The sequence below is a fragment of the Xyrauchen texanus genome, chromosome 15, assembly GCF_025860055.1.
Source record: "Xyrauchen texanus isolate HMW12.3.18 chromosome 15, RBS_HiC_50CHRs, whole genome shotgun sequence".
Lineage (NCBI taxonomy): Eukaryota > Metazoa > Chordata > Actinopteri > Cypriniformes > Catostomidae > Xyrauchen > Xyrauchen texanus.
Window position 1 is genome coordinate 43,559,864 of NC_068290.1, and position 17,638 is coordinate 43,577,501.

Consider the following 17,638-nt stretch of genomic DNA (forward strand, 5'->3'; position numbering starts at 1 on the left):
TGAAGTCAAGGCTATAAAAATGAACATTTCACATAAATGTATCACTTGTCCTGAGAACACAGTTCAAACTTTTGGTTAAAATCTGCCTTCATGATATACCAAGCTCTTGTTTTAATGCTGGTGTGGTTAATAACAGATATATGAATATATGAAAGTTTAATTTGATGGACAGAATTCACAGAAACCTTTGTTTATACTTTACATTAATGTTCCCTTTGTTAAGGATTTATAAAAGGGTTGCTTAATGACTTCTATGGAGTTATAGCAACATGCATACAAAGGGTATCTTTCATTCAATACCTGTCAAATAGTAATCCATTTTACCTCACATGCTATAAAATCATAATAAGACACATTCAACATTATACTAACCTGTGAAAATGTACCTTAACTTAAAGTGGACATACTGTACGATGCATTTATTAAGAAGCTGACATTAGAAACCAATGTACATAACTATACATGTTCAGTATGATTTAATGGTCATCAGATTTTATTATTATATGATATATGTGGTGAATGAGCTTGAAGAGCTGAAGAATGTTTTGGCAGAGGACTTAAGGTAACTAGGACTAGTTAAGCAGCATTAGCATAATTCTTCTGACATCAACGTAACAAGGAAAGTGACAACACAAGTGAGTCAAGACATTACAGTAATGAATATAAAACAAAAGCAAACTGTAGCAAAATGGCATAATCCCTCATTTTATCCTCACTATAATAGTCCATTTTTGCCATATTGTGACATCAATCATGAATTAGAGCATTTGATTAAAATGTGTATTAATAATTGTATTTATTAAGCGTTTATAACACACAAGATGTTTACTGTTTGGCTAAGTATTGGATTGAAATCGTTATTTTTAGGGATGTTGTTATAACTGCAAATAAATTATTTATAATGCATTTATAAATGACTTATTAGTCAATAATGAACCCCTTTATAAACCATTAACAACTTAATCATTACTGTGAACTGTTACCAAAGCATTCAAGTTTTAAACTAGGTGTTTGAAACCAACATTGCTAATTACTGCTAGGGCATACACAAATTTGTGTAATTAGACTTTTCAGTCAAAACCATATATTTACTGAACCCTTGTGCCAACTAGCCCAATCTTCCCTATTTCAAACCAAGGACAGAGATGTTTTTAATGAGAATGCAGTGTGACATGAATGTGAACTGTGAGGTTTAGTCTGCTTGTTTATCCTCAAACTGTTGTTAATAATTAGAAATGGATATAGCAGTTCTCATCTAGCTTACAGTATGATGTACAGTCAGTATTTGGATAGATTTAGGATATGACTCATTTCTTCCCACTTACAGCACTGGTGAGTGATGATTTTGTGTAACGGGGGATTCTAGATAAATGGCCCTATCGAGTTGCCAAAATGGAGCAACATAATACAGACACTATGCATGTAAAACCACAAGCATATGTCCATTAAAAATATCTCTATAAATCCTTTTCTAGCCAACCCCCCCCACACACACACAGAGACAGAGTAACAGTTAATCATATAATTGAAACATTTATACAGTTTAATATTTGTCAATTATAATATTTTGTGCCTTTTTTATTACCTCATTTGACAGTGTAATTGATGTTCAGAGAGAGAGATCTGTCTTTCCATATGTGAAATGTTTCAGTCTAGAGGAAACATTTACCCAGCCTGCAAGTGCGGAGACCAAAAGGACCATATATATATATATATATATATATATATATATATATATATATATATATAAAAATCGATTTAATGAAAGTTTTGATTCAACAACAACCAGAACAAGATTTTTTTTTTTTTTATAATAATATCACAGAATTAGGTACTAATAATATAAATCTTGGGGAGTAAAACGCTGAGAGAATTGCATTTTGTCAACAGTTATGGGATTCTAGTGGCTAACTATGTTTTACAATATCAGAATAGATCATTCTAAATTCTGGCATTCATTTTACTCTTTATATGCAAACAATTTCTATAGTTTTACACAGCTTAAAAAAGGACAATGACATCCAAGCCTAACAGGGACAGGGACACAAGACATAATGTCATGTACAAATACCACTTTCCTAACAGCACATTCTTCTACAAAAATAGATTGTACACGACTCTGTAATGTGAAGCAACCCCTGTTATGATTCTCTGACATCAGTGATTGTCTCTCATCCTCTACATGTGGCTGAAAGAAAGAGACTGCGTGTGTGTGTGTGTGATAATAGTAAACTGCTTGTCTCACTCTCACAGATAAAGAGAGATACAGTGAGACAGAGTGAGAGGCAGACAGTGAGAGATAAAGAGCAGACAGACAGGGTTATTCTTAGTGGTCTCAGTGGGGCATGGTGCCTATGAGGAGACGTCACACAGGGCTGAGGACTAGAGATGATGGACTCACACAGACTACATGCTGAAGTGGCAGACAGCTGAGTTTAAATATAATCCCTCCTACACACACATGGTTTCCCTCAAGAAGGTGCAAAACATGTGCTTTTTCAATGGTTTTACTGCCACTATGCTATCAACCCTGGAATTATAACGAAAACATCAGGATGAGGGATTGGCCTCTACACAGACACACTGCCTAATAAAGGGCCAGAACTGTATGAATGCAGCAGCCGTGTCTGTTTAAATGTGGGACTCTTCAGCTGTCTCCTGCCTCTGACTTCTTCTCTTTAACCTTCACTGAGGACTTCCTGGACACCTTCGTCTTGTCCTTCCCAGACTCTTTTGACGACTCCTTCTCTCTGCTGGACTCTTTGTCCTTTGACAACTCTTTTAATGACTCCTTTTTGGACTCTTTTGTGGATCCCTTTCTGGATACTCTTGAGGGGTCCTTTGACTCTTTTGGCTCTTTAGATGACACCTTTGACTCCTCCTTCGCAGAGTCTTTCTTGCTCTCTTTCGTGGAGTCTTTTTCAGATTCTTTCTCTTTCGAAGGTTCTTTAGATGAATCTATTATGGATGAAACAAACATTTTGTGCATAAAAATTCAAAGGAATATAACAATGTACTTTTGTATGAAATACTTTTTGTATGTCTTGGTTCCAGAAGTATTTTTTTCCATACATTTTTTTCCATAGGAACTTCATAAAATCCTTCATAAATAAGTTGTAAGCAATGAACTAAACCAACCAGCTCAGAGGTGAATCAAAACATAACAAACTTTATGACAAAAAATCAAAAGCAAAAGACTGTGTATTTAACGTCTTTAATGAGAGAATGAACTACAAATCCATGAAGCATTGCGAATAATGTAATCAAATTAAAAACTTCTGATTTAAAGTTGTTTGTTAGAAGTATAGAAACAATCTACTCTAAAATATTAAAATAAATATAAATAAAATGGGAGTGGGCAGTCGCTGCAGAGGTGCACTTTTTTCACCATGATTCTCTGATTGCTGGATCTTTTCTCATTAGGATCATGGGTAGTGTACAGTGCATCCGGAAAGTATTCACAGCGCTTCAGTTTTTCCACATGTTGTTATGTTACAGCCTTATTCCAAAATGGATTAAATTCATTATTTTTCTCAAAATTCTACAAACAATACCCCATAATGAAAATGTGAAAGAAGTTTGATTGAAATCTTTGCAAATGTATTAAAAATAAAAAACAAAACAAAACAAATCACATGTACATAAGTATTCACAGCCTTTGCTCAATACATTGTTGAAGCACCTTTGGCACCAATTACAGCCTCAAGTCTTTTTAAGTATGATCCTACAAACTTGGCACACCTATTTTTGTGCAGTTTCTCACATTCTTCTTTGCAGGATCTCTCAAGCTTCATCAGGTTGGATGGGGAGCGTCGGTGCACAGCCATTTTCAATTCTCTCGAGAGATGTTCAATCGGGTTCAAGTCTGGGCTCTGGCTGGGCGACTCAAGGACATTCACAGAGTTGTCCTGTAGCCACTCCTTTGTTATCTTGACTGTGTGCTTAGGGTCGTTGTCCTGTTGGAAGATGAACCTTCGTCCCAGTCTGAGGTCCAGGTTTTCATCAAGGATATCTCTTTACATTGCTACATTCATCTTTCCCTCAATCCTGACTGGTCTCCCAGTTCCTGCCGCTGAAAAACATCCCCACAGCATGATGCTGCCACCACCATGCTTCACTGTAGGGATGGTATTGGCCAGGTGATGAGCGGTGCCTGGTTTCCTCCAGACATGACGCTTGCCATGTGAATATATGAAAGTTTAATTTGATGGACAGAATTCACAGAAACCTTTGTTTATACTTTACATTAATGTTCCCTTTGTTAAGGATTTATAAAAGGGTTACGTAATGACTTATATGGAGTTATAGCAACATGCATACAAAGGGTATCTTTCATTCAATACTTGTCAGGCCAAAGAGTTCAATATTTGTTTCATCAGACCACAGAATTTTGTTTCTCATGGTCTGAAAGGCCTTCAGGTACCTTTTGGCAAACTCCAGGCGGGCTGTCATGTGCCTTTTACTGAGGAGTGGCTTCCGTCTGGCCACTCTACCATACAGGCCTGATTGGTGGAGTGCTACAGAGATGGTTGTTCTTCAGGAAGGTTCTCCTCTCTCCACAGAGAAACGCTGGAGCTCTGTCAGAGTGAACATCGGGTTCTTGGTCACCTCCCTGACTAAGGCCCTTCTCCCCCGAGCACTCAGATTGGCAGGGTGGCCAGCTCTAGGAAGAGTCCTGGTGGTTCCAAACATCTTCCATTTACGGATGATGGAGGCCACTGTGCTCATTGGGACCTTTAATGCTGCAAAAAAAATTCTGTACCCTTCCCCAGATCTGTGCCTCGATACAATTCCTTGGACTTCATGGCTTGGTTTGTGCTCTGACATGCACTGTTATCTGTGGGACCTTATATAGACAGGTGTGTGCCTTTCCAAATCATGTCCAATCAACTGAATTTACCACAGGTGGACTCCATTCAAGTTGTTGAAGCATCTCAAGGATGATCAGTGGAAACAGGATGCACCTGAGCTCAATTTTGAGTGTCATGGCAAAAGCTGTGAATACTTAAGTACATGTGTGTACATCGTTTTTTATTTGTAATAAATTTGCAAAGATTTCAAACAAACTTCTTTCACATTGTCATTATGGTGTATTGTTTGTAGAATTTTGAGGAAAATAATTAATTTAATCCATTTTGGAATAAGGCTGTAACATAACAATATGTGGAAAAAGTGAAGCGCTGTGAATACTTTCCGGATGCACTGTAGTTTTAGAGTTGCACTATTAAACACAATTTTTAAAAATTAATTTGTAATAACACAGACTGATGGCTTCAACAGAGGCATACTGTAAAAACTAAAAAGTTTAGTAAACTTGAATTATTAAGTACAGCTAATTTGATTTTTTTTTAAGTTGGATTGAAAGTTCTATGAACTCAATACAATAAGTTCAGCAAACTGACATATATAAATGATAATTAAGTTCAATAAAATTGCATTTGTAAGTACAGCTGTCCATAATTTTCAATATTCTTGAAAATAATATAATAAGAAATTCTTTATTAAGCAGATCTACATTTCATCACAAGATCATGTGTCAGCCCCACCAAGATACCAAATATTTGGTCCAACTTAAAAGTTGGTGTGTACTTCAAACTTTAAGAAGTTAGGTAAACTTCATAACTTAAGAAACTTCATCAAAGCGAACACTAATCACCTAGTTGGTGACATTAAAGAAAACAACTTTTTACAAAAAAAAAATATATATATATATATATATATATATTAAAAACATATTGAGCTAAAACATCTGTTCATTCAAAACAGATTATTTTCAATTAATTTACATGTCCTCATAAATCAGCACTCTTTGACCAAATACACTTCAATATATTCAAGGGATTATGGGTATTGCATTCAGCCACAAAGCTTCTCCAGTGGGCATGCTCAATAGCAGGTGCAAAAATATGAAGTTCATAGTGCTTAGCCACAAGGTAACCACAGATTTTGACCCATTAATTTTCAAGCCCTTTCCATAACTTTCACAGACAATTATGATGACTGGATAACATCCTTAAAGATATGAGTCAAAATCACAGTTTTTAAATTCCCTGATTTTCAATGTAGGACCTGGCTTCATAGACTTACATCACGGTAGGTCTGACTTTAAAGGTTTATAATTTATCATTAAAAATCAGTTGATCTATGGAGAAAAGGGATGGGATTTTACTTCTGGAACAAGACTGCTGTGCTCTAATTGATTGTTATAAAACTGCTGCTTGTGTTGACTTTTCAAAAGTTCAATTTTGGTTAAGATTCTGCATTAGAAGTTACCTGCCTATGTAGACAGTAGAAATGAAAAAGTACACTAAGGTTTGTGACAGAGCAAAAGTATCTGCAGTATGGCTGTATTTAGTGTCTGTGTGGTAAAGTGCATGAGGAAGAATATTATCAGGTGATGTGGGCAGACTGTGTTTAAACATCAGATAACATTCATGTGCAGGGGTGCCATTCACACACACATTTTGTTGTTGCGTCTTTGTCTGCAGACACACACAATGACAGTGTGATCTGTGAGTGTGTGTGCAGTGATGGGGGTCTCATAAAGCTTCTCCCTGCAGATCCAGCACTACAGGATCAGTCTGTCCCCATCAGCCCGGCGTGACTGCGCCTCACAGGCGTCTCACACACAGGTGGAGGATTGAGACCAGCCTCTAGGGGATACACAAACTGACGACTGTTTAGAGCCTCTGGGCTTTAGTAGACATCATATCTGTGTGTATGTGTGTGTGTGTTAGGCTGACTGTTGTGACTGACATTGAGTGACAATGACACCTGGCACACAACAACAGAAATTTCCCTCTGCACAAACACTCATCCAAACACAGAGACAAAAGTGTTCCTTAACTGACTGGCTCATTGATGAAAAGAGAACTCTTATATCTTGATGACAGTCGAGACAAATGATCCTTTATACACTAATATAACAGTATACAGTTTATCAGTACAGTGTTAATACAGAGAGTTACTGCCCATGAAGAGCATTTCAAATCAGTCACTTATGAGGTTTATTTCACTTTGAGGTGAAAGTTCACAATTACTTTTTATGTATTTCAGTAAATGCATATACTCTTACATTAAGTATTAGGATTTAAAAACATTGTCCTGTCAAATCTACTATAGAACCTGAAGTGCACTACACAAGTTTATCAGTTTGAGAACAAAAACACTTTTATTTTACAGTATGCTACTGTTATACAATGTTTACTTGCAATTCTTTCCATTCTGTATGCTCAAACTCTGTTTCACACAACAAGTGTAGTACTATGCAGTAACATTGTCCATCATATTTTCACAAGCTTTGATTTATTAAAAATCATCTCACACTCGAATTGAAAATGTTACTACTAGACTAATAAGATTAAATGTTTGATCAATAATTATTTCATGGACGTTTATCCAGCCTGATCTCATGTAGTTTACATGGCAACAGCGACAAAAGCGAGTGAAAAGATGTCGTAATCCGGCAAGGTTTTAAAGGTGAATAATAGAGTGAGTAATCAATAAAACATACAGTACCTCCCTAACCTAAAACTTTAACCGAAACCTTACCAACAGTGTCTTAAAAGATAAATGAGAGGAGACCAAAACAGACATCCTTACCCTAAACCAACATCTGAACATAACCGATAGTGTTTTAAATGTAAATTCTACATGAAAAGCACATTTACTGAAGAAAACACGACATTTCACATCACTTCTATGGGACTTTTGCTTCAATTTCATTGTGAGAGTCCTAGGTTGGGCTCGTGGCTCGGTCTTTAAAGTCCAAAGTGCAACACATTATCAGGTGAGCTACCGTGGAAGTGGAAGCATTAAATGTTTTTGTTTTTCAAATGGTGCATTAGAGTAACAGTGTTTTGATATAATAAAAGTGTGAGTAATAGAGCAATAAATGTGTTTATAAAGTTATAAACAGCCATACTACCCGTGATTTGTGTGAAAGTAAATAAAAGGCACAGCTGTTGTAGCTCCTCTAGTGTTCATTTCACCAGGAATCTCCAGCAAAACATAGAAAGCTGCAGTTTAAACTCAGTTTGCAAAAATGTTATAGTAACCTTCATTCAATGAGACTTGGGTTGTGTTTATCGCAACCCAACAAAGACAAATAATCCAAGGTTGAACTGTGAAAATATATTTTTTTATCATTGGTTATCATGCAGTGCAGAGCAAAAAATGGCATTCAAAAGCATTGCTTGGCTGAAGCAGCCTCCATCGGACAACGCTCCACACAATGCCACATCAAACACCGCTGATGAAAAGCATTGCAGATAGCATCACTGAGGGGCAATTTTATGAGTTTGCCAGGCAAGAATAGTGTGAACTATTCTGTATGTATAAAAACACAAGAGGAGCATGGGCTGCTGTAGAGATGGGAATTGTACGGAATTTAACGATTCTGGTTCCGATTCCAATTTTGTCCTTTTTATAAACGAAAGAAATATATGTATGTTGAAATATATATTTTAAACTTTTTTCGTTTTGTTTTATGATGGTCTAATTAAAACTGAATTGGAAACTTTTTACCAACTATGGTAATTTTCAAATGCCTTTTATGTATAGATTCTATTGTTTTAAATATTAAAACTATGAGTGAAATAAACAAACCATTTCAATTTTTATTGTGTGAAAAAGATTTCTATAAAACGAAAAATATTTTTGTGTGGCGTCATTTCCTCCACACCAAAATAGTATTTTTTGTTTTCTCCAAAAGTTATTGTACTAGTAAAATAAGTCAAAAAGTGTCAGTGAAGAGCATGCTTGAGATGAAACATGAGTGATGTTTAAAGAAAACAAAAGACAATTCAAGGTAAATATCTATCTCATTGTAAAAACCTCTAAATTGTAAATCTGCAGAAGTTAGTATAATTTATGAGTGTGAAATTAAATTTTTAGAAATCCAAAGTGCTAAAAGTGCCCGATGTTGAAGAAACACCCAAAGATACTGTATTAGTAACGTTTTTTTTTCATTAAAGTACCGTTTATTATGACAAAACTCAGTTTAAGAACTGAAGCAGAACTGAATGTCATGAAAATTATTCGGTTACAGTATTTTCATTTTGTTAATGCAACTGGTTTCCAACACTACCCACTGCCTGTTTCCCTCTCCAGCACATAAAGCCAAAGAGAAGCACCAACGCCCTCTGATGTTTTACTGTTACATGTTTAACAATGCTGACTAAAAACCTCTCACATAAATGCTAAAAATACACACAAATGCATGCAACTTTGACTTTACAACACAGAATGTCTGTCTATGTGTGCATTGAACTGTGAATTATGTCAACAGATGTGTGTGTGTGTGTGTGTGTGTGTGTGTGTGTGTGTCTGTGGTGTTCTCATTTATGTACGTATATGTGTTAGCTTATTTTACAGTATGAACAATACATGTGACATGAAAATCTTAGTAGAAGCATACAGTGCTTTGTCTGGGTAAATGTGAGGAGTGTTTGTCATGCAGGTGTAAGTATAAAGTGAGTGTGAAGAGTTTTAAGATCTCACAGCAAGATAGAATGGATGGATGAGGATGAGAGAATATCATTGTGTGCGTGTGTGCGTGTGTGTGTGTGTGCGCGCGCGCTTGAGTGCAGTGGATGTGGCTGTGCCAGTCAGGTAGTACCATTACTATTATTGGTTAGTTTAGTTAGTTAATTTGCTACATAATGTGAGATAAAAATAAATCATGTAGATCAATAAATGTGGACTTGTTGTGAATAGTTAAAGTGCCCAATAACTGTCTAGTGAATTCTCCCACATGACATTACATGTTGGTGAATCTCAGGCACTAGATCACAGTAAACACTAGATCAGACTAAACGCAGTCTACTGAATATTTTCAGTATCTTTTGAAGGACCACAAGTACACACAAAAACACGCAGCTTTGAAATATATATTCTTTGAATTGAGCCAAGACGTTAGTGTGTGACGTTTCCATCATCTATTGGTCACGAGTCCTTCCATCATTGATTTTGCAGGTCGCCAAACTTTAACTTTTGTCTACAGCGGAATGCGAAATTTCTTCACGCGCTTGTGTTTTCGGTCTTCCTCATTTGGATGCATTTGAATAGCAGTGAATGGAACGCAAACTGTTGTGTTATCGCGGGTAAAAGCGTTTTGGCCTGGGTGCAGGAGAACTGACTTTCTTTAAAAAGTGTTTCATGATAGCGCTAATTGAAAGCGTAATTTTCATTTCAGTGCAAAGAGCAAGTGAGTGTAGTGCTTGTGTTATCTTGTAGGTGTGCACGCCCAAACTGTGGATGTACTCTTGTAATGAAGTGGTACAAAGTGTAATTTGCTATTTTCCTGAGAAATAAGTCATGGCGCTAAGAAGTCTGACATATTAAGTTCCTGCATTTGCCCAGTATGGGGATTCCACCAGCAGATGTAATTAAAGAGCTATATGAGAAAGGCCCTCAAATAAATGTAATTTAGAATAAAATAATTAGAAATATAATATTAAGGCCTGACAGACATTATAATTCAGATAATAAAAAAAAAAAAATGACATTATATTGTGGTAACAGACAAGTAATGCATTAAGCCAACACAAAAAGTGGCTTTAAAAGTGAAAATGTTGTTTGCTTTATTTCCATATCATTGAACATAAACCTATTATTGGCCTAATTACCTCTGCTCTATTTTTTATTGTTGGTTAATTCACTAATTCATCAGACAGATGCTTTTGAAGCGTCTCACAAGTTTTCAGCACCTCTGGACATAAGCGCTGTGTTTTTAGGATGCTGTGTCAAGTTAAACATAGTTTGAAACTTTAAGAGCCTATTTGAGAGCCCTGCATTCTGTTGTGCTCAGTCCAGCTGTCATTGAAAGCAAGCGCTCTAAGCCATCTGTGGAAGTCTGTCCTGCCTGCTCATTGGTTTGAAGAGGCATGTTGCCTGTACAGTTGGAGTGCTGACTTTTATTGAATTTGACATTTACATTAACGCATTTGGCAGATGCTATTATCTAAAGCAATTTACAGTGCATTCAGAGTATACATTTTTATCAGTTTGTGTGTTCCCTGGGAATCAAACCTATCTTGATTTTTACTGAATTATCTGTTTTGGCAAATATTGATATATGCAATGAATTTGATTAATCTGCATGTCATGTAATTATTTCATTTAAAATGTAATCAATTGATAGTACTACTTAAACTGATTTTGTACTGGACTTGAGGAGAGTGAAGACAGGCAGAAATAATCAATAGCCTAACACCTCCTGCAGGAGTGTGCACTACTATATCCCTTATTATTAACGTGTGTAATCAGCAATGATGAAAACTTGTGTTTTTGAAAGATAGAACCCATGGAAAGCATTTGTAAGTAAAACATAAAAGGGCCTAAAATGGAACCTTGGGGAACTCCACAGGTGATAAGTGCAGATGGACATAAGGAGTTCCCAATCCTTACTGTCAGAGGTCTGTTGGTAAAGGCTGGATTACACTAAACAATTTAACACAGATTTTAGCTCTAAATTTGCAGTCCATCTGAGCCCATGCTTGTTGGTGATATGGTAAGTCTGCAGATTTTGTGCCAGTTGAAGTTAAAAGATTTTGCAGAAAATTGCGTAGTCTCTGATGAATTTAGGCTCTGATTTCTTACCATCCGGCTATGATTCAGTCTAGTTAGAAGATCTCAAACTTGTTTTTAATTATTTTATTTTATCCCCTTTTCTCCCCAATTTGGCATGCCAAATTCCCACTGCTTACGAGGTCCTCATGGTGGCACGGTAACTCACCTCAATCTGGGTGGCGGAGGACAAGTTTCAGCTACCTCCACTTCAGAGATAGTCAGCCTGTGCATCTTGTCACATGGCTCACCGTGCATGACGAGCAGGAGGTAGTCAGTGTCAATACTCGCTGAGATACCCAGGCCCCCTGTTAAACTTGTTTTGATATTTTTTACCTGACTACCCATGACTACAGAGGAAATCTCATAGTGTATGATGCTCCACGACTCAAATCTGCTGTCATAAGCAAACAGAAATCGAGCATGCGGGGAGACAAAGCTCAAGAAATGGAGATGGTGAACAAGCACTCAACTAGAGCTTTACTTTTAACACCACTCACCTCCATCTCTCATAACAGTCTCTGGAGACCATACTGGCTGCGTCTTCCCACCAAATACCACACCCACACATTCGGTCTATCTCTTTCCTATCTCAGAACGCAGAGTAGTAGCAACAATAACAGCAGCCAGTTCCCATTTCTATGTTTGTTTACATCTGTCATGACAATCCCGGAATGGGGTTACATCTGTGTACATTTGTGATCGGATCGGATCAACTTTACAGTCGTTTGGTGTGTGATTCAAAGTTTCGGCTGTAGCGATTATTAAAATGAACAAGTGTGTGATACCTAGTACTTTCAAATCTGTTCAGATATATAGTGCTTTAGTGTAATCCAGCTTTAAGAGAATCATCTTAATGCTGTGCATTCAATAAAAACCCCTGTTTTAATATGGTCCAAAAGAATGTATGATCAAAAGCAGAGCCTCCAACATACAAAAGTAAATAATTTGTCATGTTAAGGAGAGTTGATTTCTCTGTAAATTTGGTCTCTGTTAAAGAAGACATTCTGTTTTCTTTTTTGTTTTGTTTAGAAATGATCCCAAAGTTATGGACCACTAAGAAATGGAAACAAACAAACAAAAAAACAGGCTTGGCCTCTGAAAAAGTGCAGTAGTTACATGAGGAGACAAAATGAGCACTATACAGAAATAAGAGTGCTCAACCGATTCAAAGATTTCCTTCAAATCAAACCTCTCTGGAGAACTGAGCTGGGGAGAGGAACAGGAAGGAAACTAACATAAATATTAGCTTACTAAGAGGTGAATATGTCCTTTAGTAAGGTGGTATGCCATATAAAAGACCTTTCTTTAGAAATGGTAGTTCAGCCAATCTCAAGCTATTAATCTAGTATGTCATCAACTAGCATTCCTCAGTCAATTTACACCAAATGTATATTTTATCTTCTCCACACACCATACAACCCATATGAATGCAGCTATGACTCTCCAAATGTTCCAGCATGTTGGAAGTACTACATCTCAATCATCTTACTGTGACTAAAATCAATAAAATTATCATAGACAAATTCTCCACACTCTACAGATCAATCAGCATGACTACAATTATTGATCGCCTTAATGGAGTGGATTTCCACATATCACTGAGCTCAGCACAGCCTGTTCATAATTGATGTGTTTGTGTATGTTAAGTAAAAAAGTGAGAGCAATAGAAAGACAGGAGGAAAGAGGAGAGAAGAAAGTGTTGAGCTCTACTGGATTTGTATGTAGTTTGTTGCCATTAGGGGTGCTTTAGTGGCCATTAGAGTAAACTGTCTTCTTTTATGGTACAGTTTTCTGTTTTAAGTCAACTAATGTCATGTCGGACCAACAGTTTAAAGAGAATCTTGCTGAGCAAGTTAAAGTTCATTACTGTCAAAATGTTTATAACTATAGCTATAACAAGGCACACACTGAATCGCTTCCAGAGAAATCCATCAGACTTACACGCTGAACATGAATAACTATATTATTCTACTACTGTAAACTGAATGCCAAAAACAGTATGCCAATGGAATAGCATATACGAATCCTCAGTATTCATAAAAGAGTATGTGAGAAATACCCAGATGACTATTTCAGGCGAGATTCTGAAGTGTGGATCAATTAAACACTTTACGATCCCATAATGCCTCAGGAGCTGAGGATATTTCATGTTCAAGACACTGGATTAAAAACAAAGTCAAGTCGAGCGGCTCTTTTTAACTATAAGTGCTATACAATATACCACAAAAGTTGTTTCTTGTGCTTAAATGGTGTTTGTTTATCAAAACTAAAATAAATAATTTTTACACTATTGCAGCATATATTCCAGTAACAGGACAATGCTCACATTCCCAGATGAAATATTTCAGGAATCGGTTTATTCTACTTGCATGCATACCTAAAGAACGTACTGTTTTACCGGCTGAGATGTGCATCCTTCAAAAGCAGTACATACTCTGATGTGATTTTGGACACAGCTACTGTGAGTTCAATGACAGGAGGTCCAAAGTTCTTCAGCTAAAATCAGTCTGTTCTTACCTAAATTCAAAGCACTGCCCCCTGTGGCCAAAGCTGGAATCGTTTTTTGAAGGTATGGACATGTGTGAGCTTCAATTTCCAAGTGAAACGGCCGCAGATGGGCGCCAAAAGTTTCAACTACCAATAGTGTAGTGCTCTCTGTTCTGTTTAACACATTTACATTTAAATTCATTCCATCAATTTCCTTCGATTTTCTGTGTCTGGCTCTATTATGTTTATTTTGTTAAAATGTGGAGCTGAATGCTTTCTGAAAACACTCACGATGCACTGATCCTACACCTGTAACACAGCCAGATCTCATTAAAGTGATGTGACTTTGGTGACATAGTTCCTTAAAGGTATTTTGGCGGTTCTGAAATTAAATGTCCACTGTGTGGTGCTAAAAGCTAAAATTTCTATAAAACAAATTATATTATTAAAGGTTAATAATCTATGGAGTTTTAAATCAACAAAACCAACCTCCCTACCTTAAACCTTAAACCTAAACCTAACCGATAGCGTCATAAAAAGCAAATATGAGATGAAAAACACAATTGCTAAAGCAACCATGTCATTTTGTGCTGCTTATATGACACGTTCAACTCACATGTTGACATGCTTGCTTTTCTGGACTTCTATCCCAGTCCTTTGCACTGCAAGTGCAACGCTCTATCGGTTGAGCTTAAATTGTGACCCTGACAGTGCAAGTGTTGCATAGAGGACATCTGATTACCTGATGATGTAACATTATTCTACTGAAAGTTTGTATCAATGGAGAAACCTGTCTTCAGAGAGATAGAGGGAGAGAGAAATATACACACACACACACACACACAAACACACACATATAGAGAGAGCGAGAGAGAGAGAGAGAAAGAGAGTGAGTGAGTGAGTGAGTGAGTGTGTGAGTGAGAGAGAGAGAGAGAGAGAGAGAGCTCTTGGCCTCAGAGGGTGTGGTATGGGTGGGATTCTCGTGGTCAGCAGGGATATTTTCTCTCCACTTGTTTGTCTACGCCCTAGTACAAAACATCCTTACACACAAACACACACTGGTATGTCTACTGTCTGGAACTGCTTGCAAAGTCTGCACTCTACCCACGTACAACTAAGCCACATCTGAGAGACACAATTAGAGTGGTCGGCCTCTGTCTCTTCCAAACACACACACACACACACACACACACACACACACACACACACACACACACACACACACACACACACACACACACACACACACACACACAGATGCTGGTCTACCTATCATGAGGACTTTCCATAGACATGATGATTTTTATACCATATGAACTATAGATTATATCCCCTAACCCTAACTGTATCCCTAAACCTAACACAACCCCTAAACCTAACCCTCACAAAAACGTTCTGCATTTTTACATTTTCAATAAAACATCATTTAGTATGTTTTTTTAAGTGATTTGAATTAAGGGGACACTAGAAATGTCCTCATAAACCACATTTATAGCATAATATCCTTGTAATTACCAGTTTTGTAACTTAAAAAAAATGTCCTCGTAAACCACCAAAATCATAATCTTTGATTAATTGTGATTAAATATATGAATTGACTGACAGAACCGCTTTTTATATATCTTTAATTACTCTTCCATTTTCTGATATCTGAAATCCTTTTCTAGATGTCTGCGATACTATATCTAACATCAAAAAGTTTCAATTTTACTACTTCAATTGTTTTGCAATTGTTGATATAAAAATGGATATTTGTAATAATTACAATGTAATTATTTATATACAAATATTATCAGTTTTACTAGTTAGAAGTACATGTGTGAAGTGATGAGTAAAATCGTAAATTTCAATTAGTAATCATATGGGAATTAAATATATCTGTAATTGCGTTTTGAACAAGTGAATGAAAGATAATTGTGAAATTCTTATAGTGAAAAGGTCATTTGAATTATTGATCGGTTAAGATCATCAAGTTATCTTGACCAGTTAATCACAAGTCATTGTAAAAATGGCTCCGAAAAGTGAAGTTGTGAGAAAACCTCTAGCAGCACTTGTTTACAGAGAACACTTGCTTTGATAATTGTTATTGAATGGGATGACATTCAGACATTGTCAGTTGTGACTTAAATGTCCAAATATGTTATGTATCCATTGTATATACAGCACATACATACATATCAACTGCAGCTGTTTGGGCGAGTGTGTGTGCAGCAGGCTGCGGGATGACTCTGTTGTGGTGGAGAGGAGGACCGTGTATCTGAGAACTCTAGAAGAATTGTCAGAACACAGGCTGACTCCACCACCAACCCAAAACATCAAGCCACCAACACAAAGAGAAACACTTGTGTTTGCATAAACATTTTCTTTCTATTTTTTAGTTTTGTGCTGAGACTGAAGTCTGCTCAGTATTTTTACATCACTGCACTGCTCTCTCCTACTGCTGTCTGTTCCTCTACGGTGCATTGAGTTATTTCAGGATCTACATGTCTGAAACCATGTTCCTTCTCTTTTCAGAGATACATGAACAGCATATCACACACAAAAACAAGAGGAAGAGAGCGAGAGGCTGATTATGGTGTCTGTGTTTGAGAGAATGCTTTCACTTTGTCTCGGATTTCAATTCAATTCAATTCAAAAATGTATTTCGGTCCACAAATAAATTTTTCCATAATAAATTTAAATATACATAACAACCGAAAAAGGTGTAGGCTGAAGCCTTTGCTTATTGTGCCCTTATTGTACCCTTTTTTTACATATTTATCTAATAAGTGTCACTTTTCTCAGTAAATTTGATTCATACAAGATAAACAAAACCGTAACATCAGACATTTCACCAATGTGCATAAATAACATTCAGACATTAATACAATAGTTTAAATATTATAAACAAAAATTATTCATATTGAGGTATATAGTTATGTATCATCCTTTTTAAACATTTTCTTAAATTTACAAAGTGAACTACACATTTTTAATTCCTTGTCACAATGATTCCATAGGTTTACCCCTTTCACAGATATACATCTATTTTTAATATTCGTTCTTGCCCTTATTTTTTTAAACATGTACATTCCCCTTAGTTTATACTGGCTTTCTCTTATTTCGAACAACCTCTGAATTCAATTTGGAAGTAATTTATTATATACTTTATACATTATCTGCGCAGTGTAAAAATCAACCAAATCAACAAATTTTAAGACATGTAATTCAATAAATAATATGTTTGTTGGTTCATAATAGTCTACCCTTTTTACAATCCTTATTGCTCTCTTTTGTAACATATATATTGGATTTATGTTGGCTTTATATGTATGACCCCATACCTCCACACAGTAAGTAATGTATGGAACTATGAGCGAACAATACAATATATATAATGACTTTTCATTCAAGATATGTTTTGTTCTATGTAATATTGCAATGGATTTAGACAATTTTGTTTTTACATTATTTATATGTGGTTTCCAACTTAATTTATGATCCATTATAACACCCAGAAATTTATTTTCATACACTCTATCTATTTCCTCATTATTAAGTCTAATTTTAGTTTTAGTAATACATTGCCGATTACTAAATA

The 17,638-nt window shown here is 36.2% G+C and overlaps 1 protein-coding gene across 2 annotated transcripts in view; it reads right to left on the minus strand.

The window, feature by feature from the left end:
- Positions 1-1,567: 1,567 nt before the first annotated feature.
- Positions 1,568-17,638, minus strand: part of bbs9 (Bardet-Biedl syndrome 9) — a 193,101-nt gene continuing 177,030 nt past the window's right edge. For both annotated transcript variants that reach the window (XM_052143904.1, XM_052143903.1), the window contains one exon: positions 1,568-2,958. In XM_052143904.1, coding sequence (XP_051999864.1) covers positions 2,648-2,958 — 311 coding nt within the window. In that variant the 3' untranslated portion in view covers positions 1,568-2,647. The remainder of the gene's footprint in view (positions 2,959-17,638) is intronic.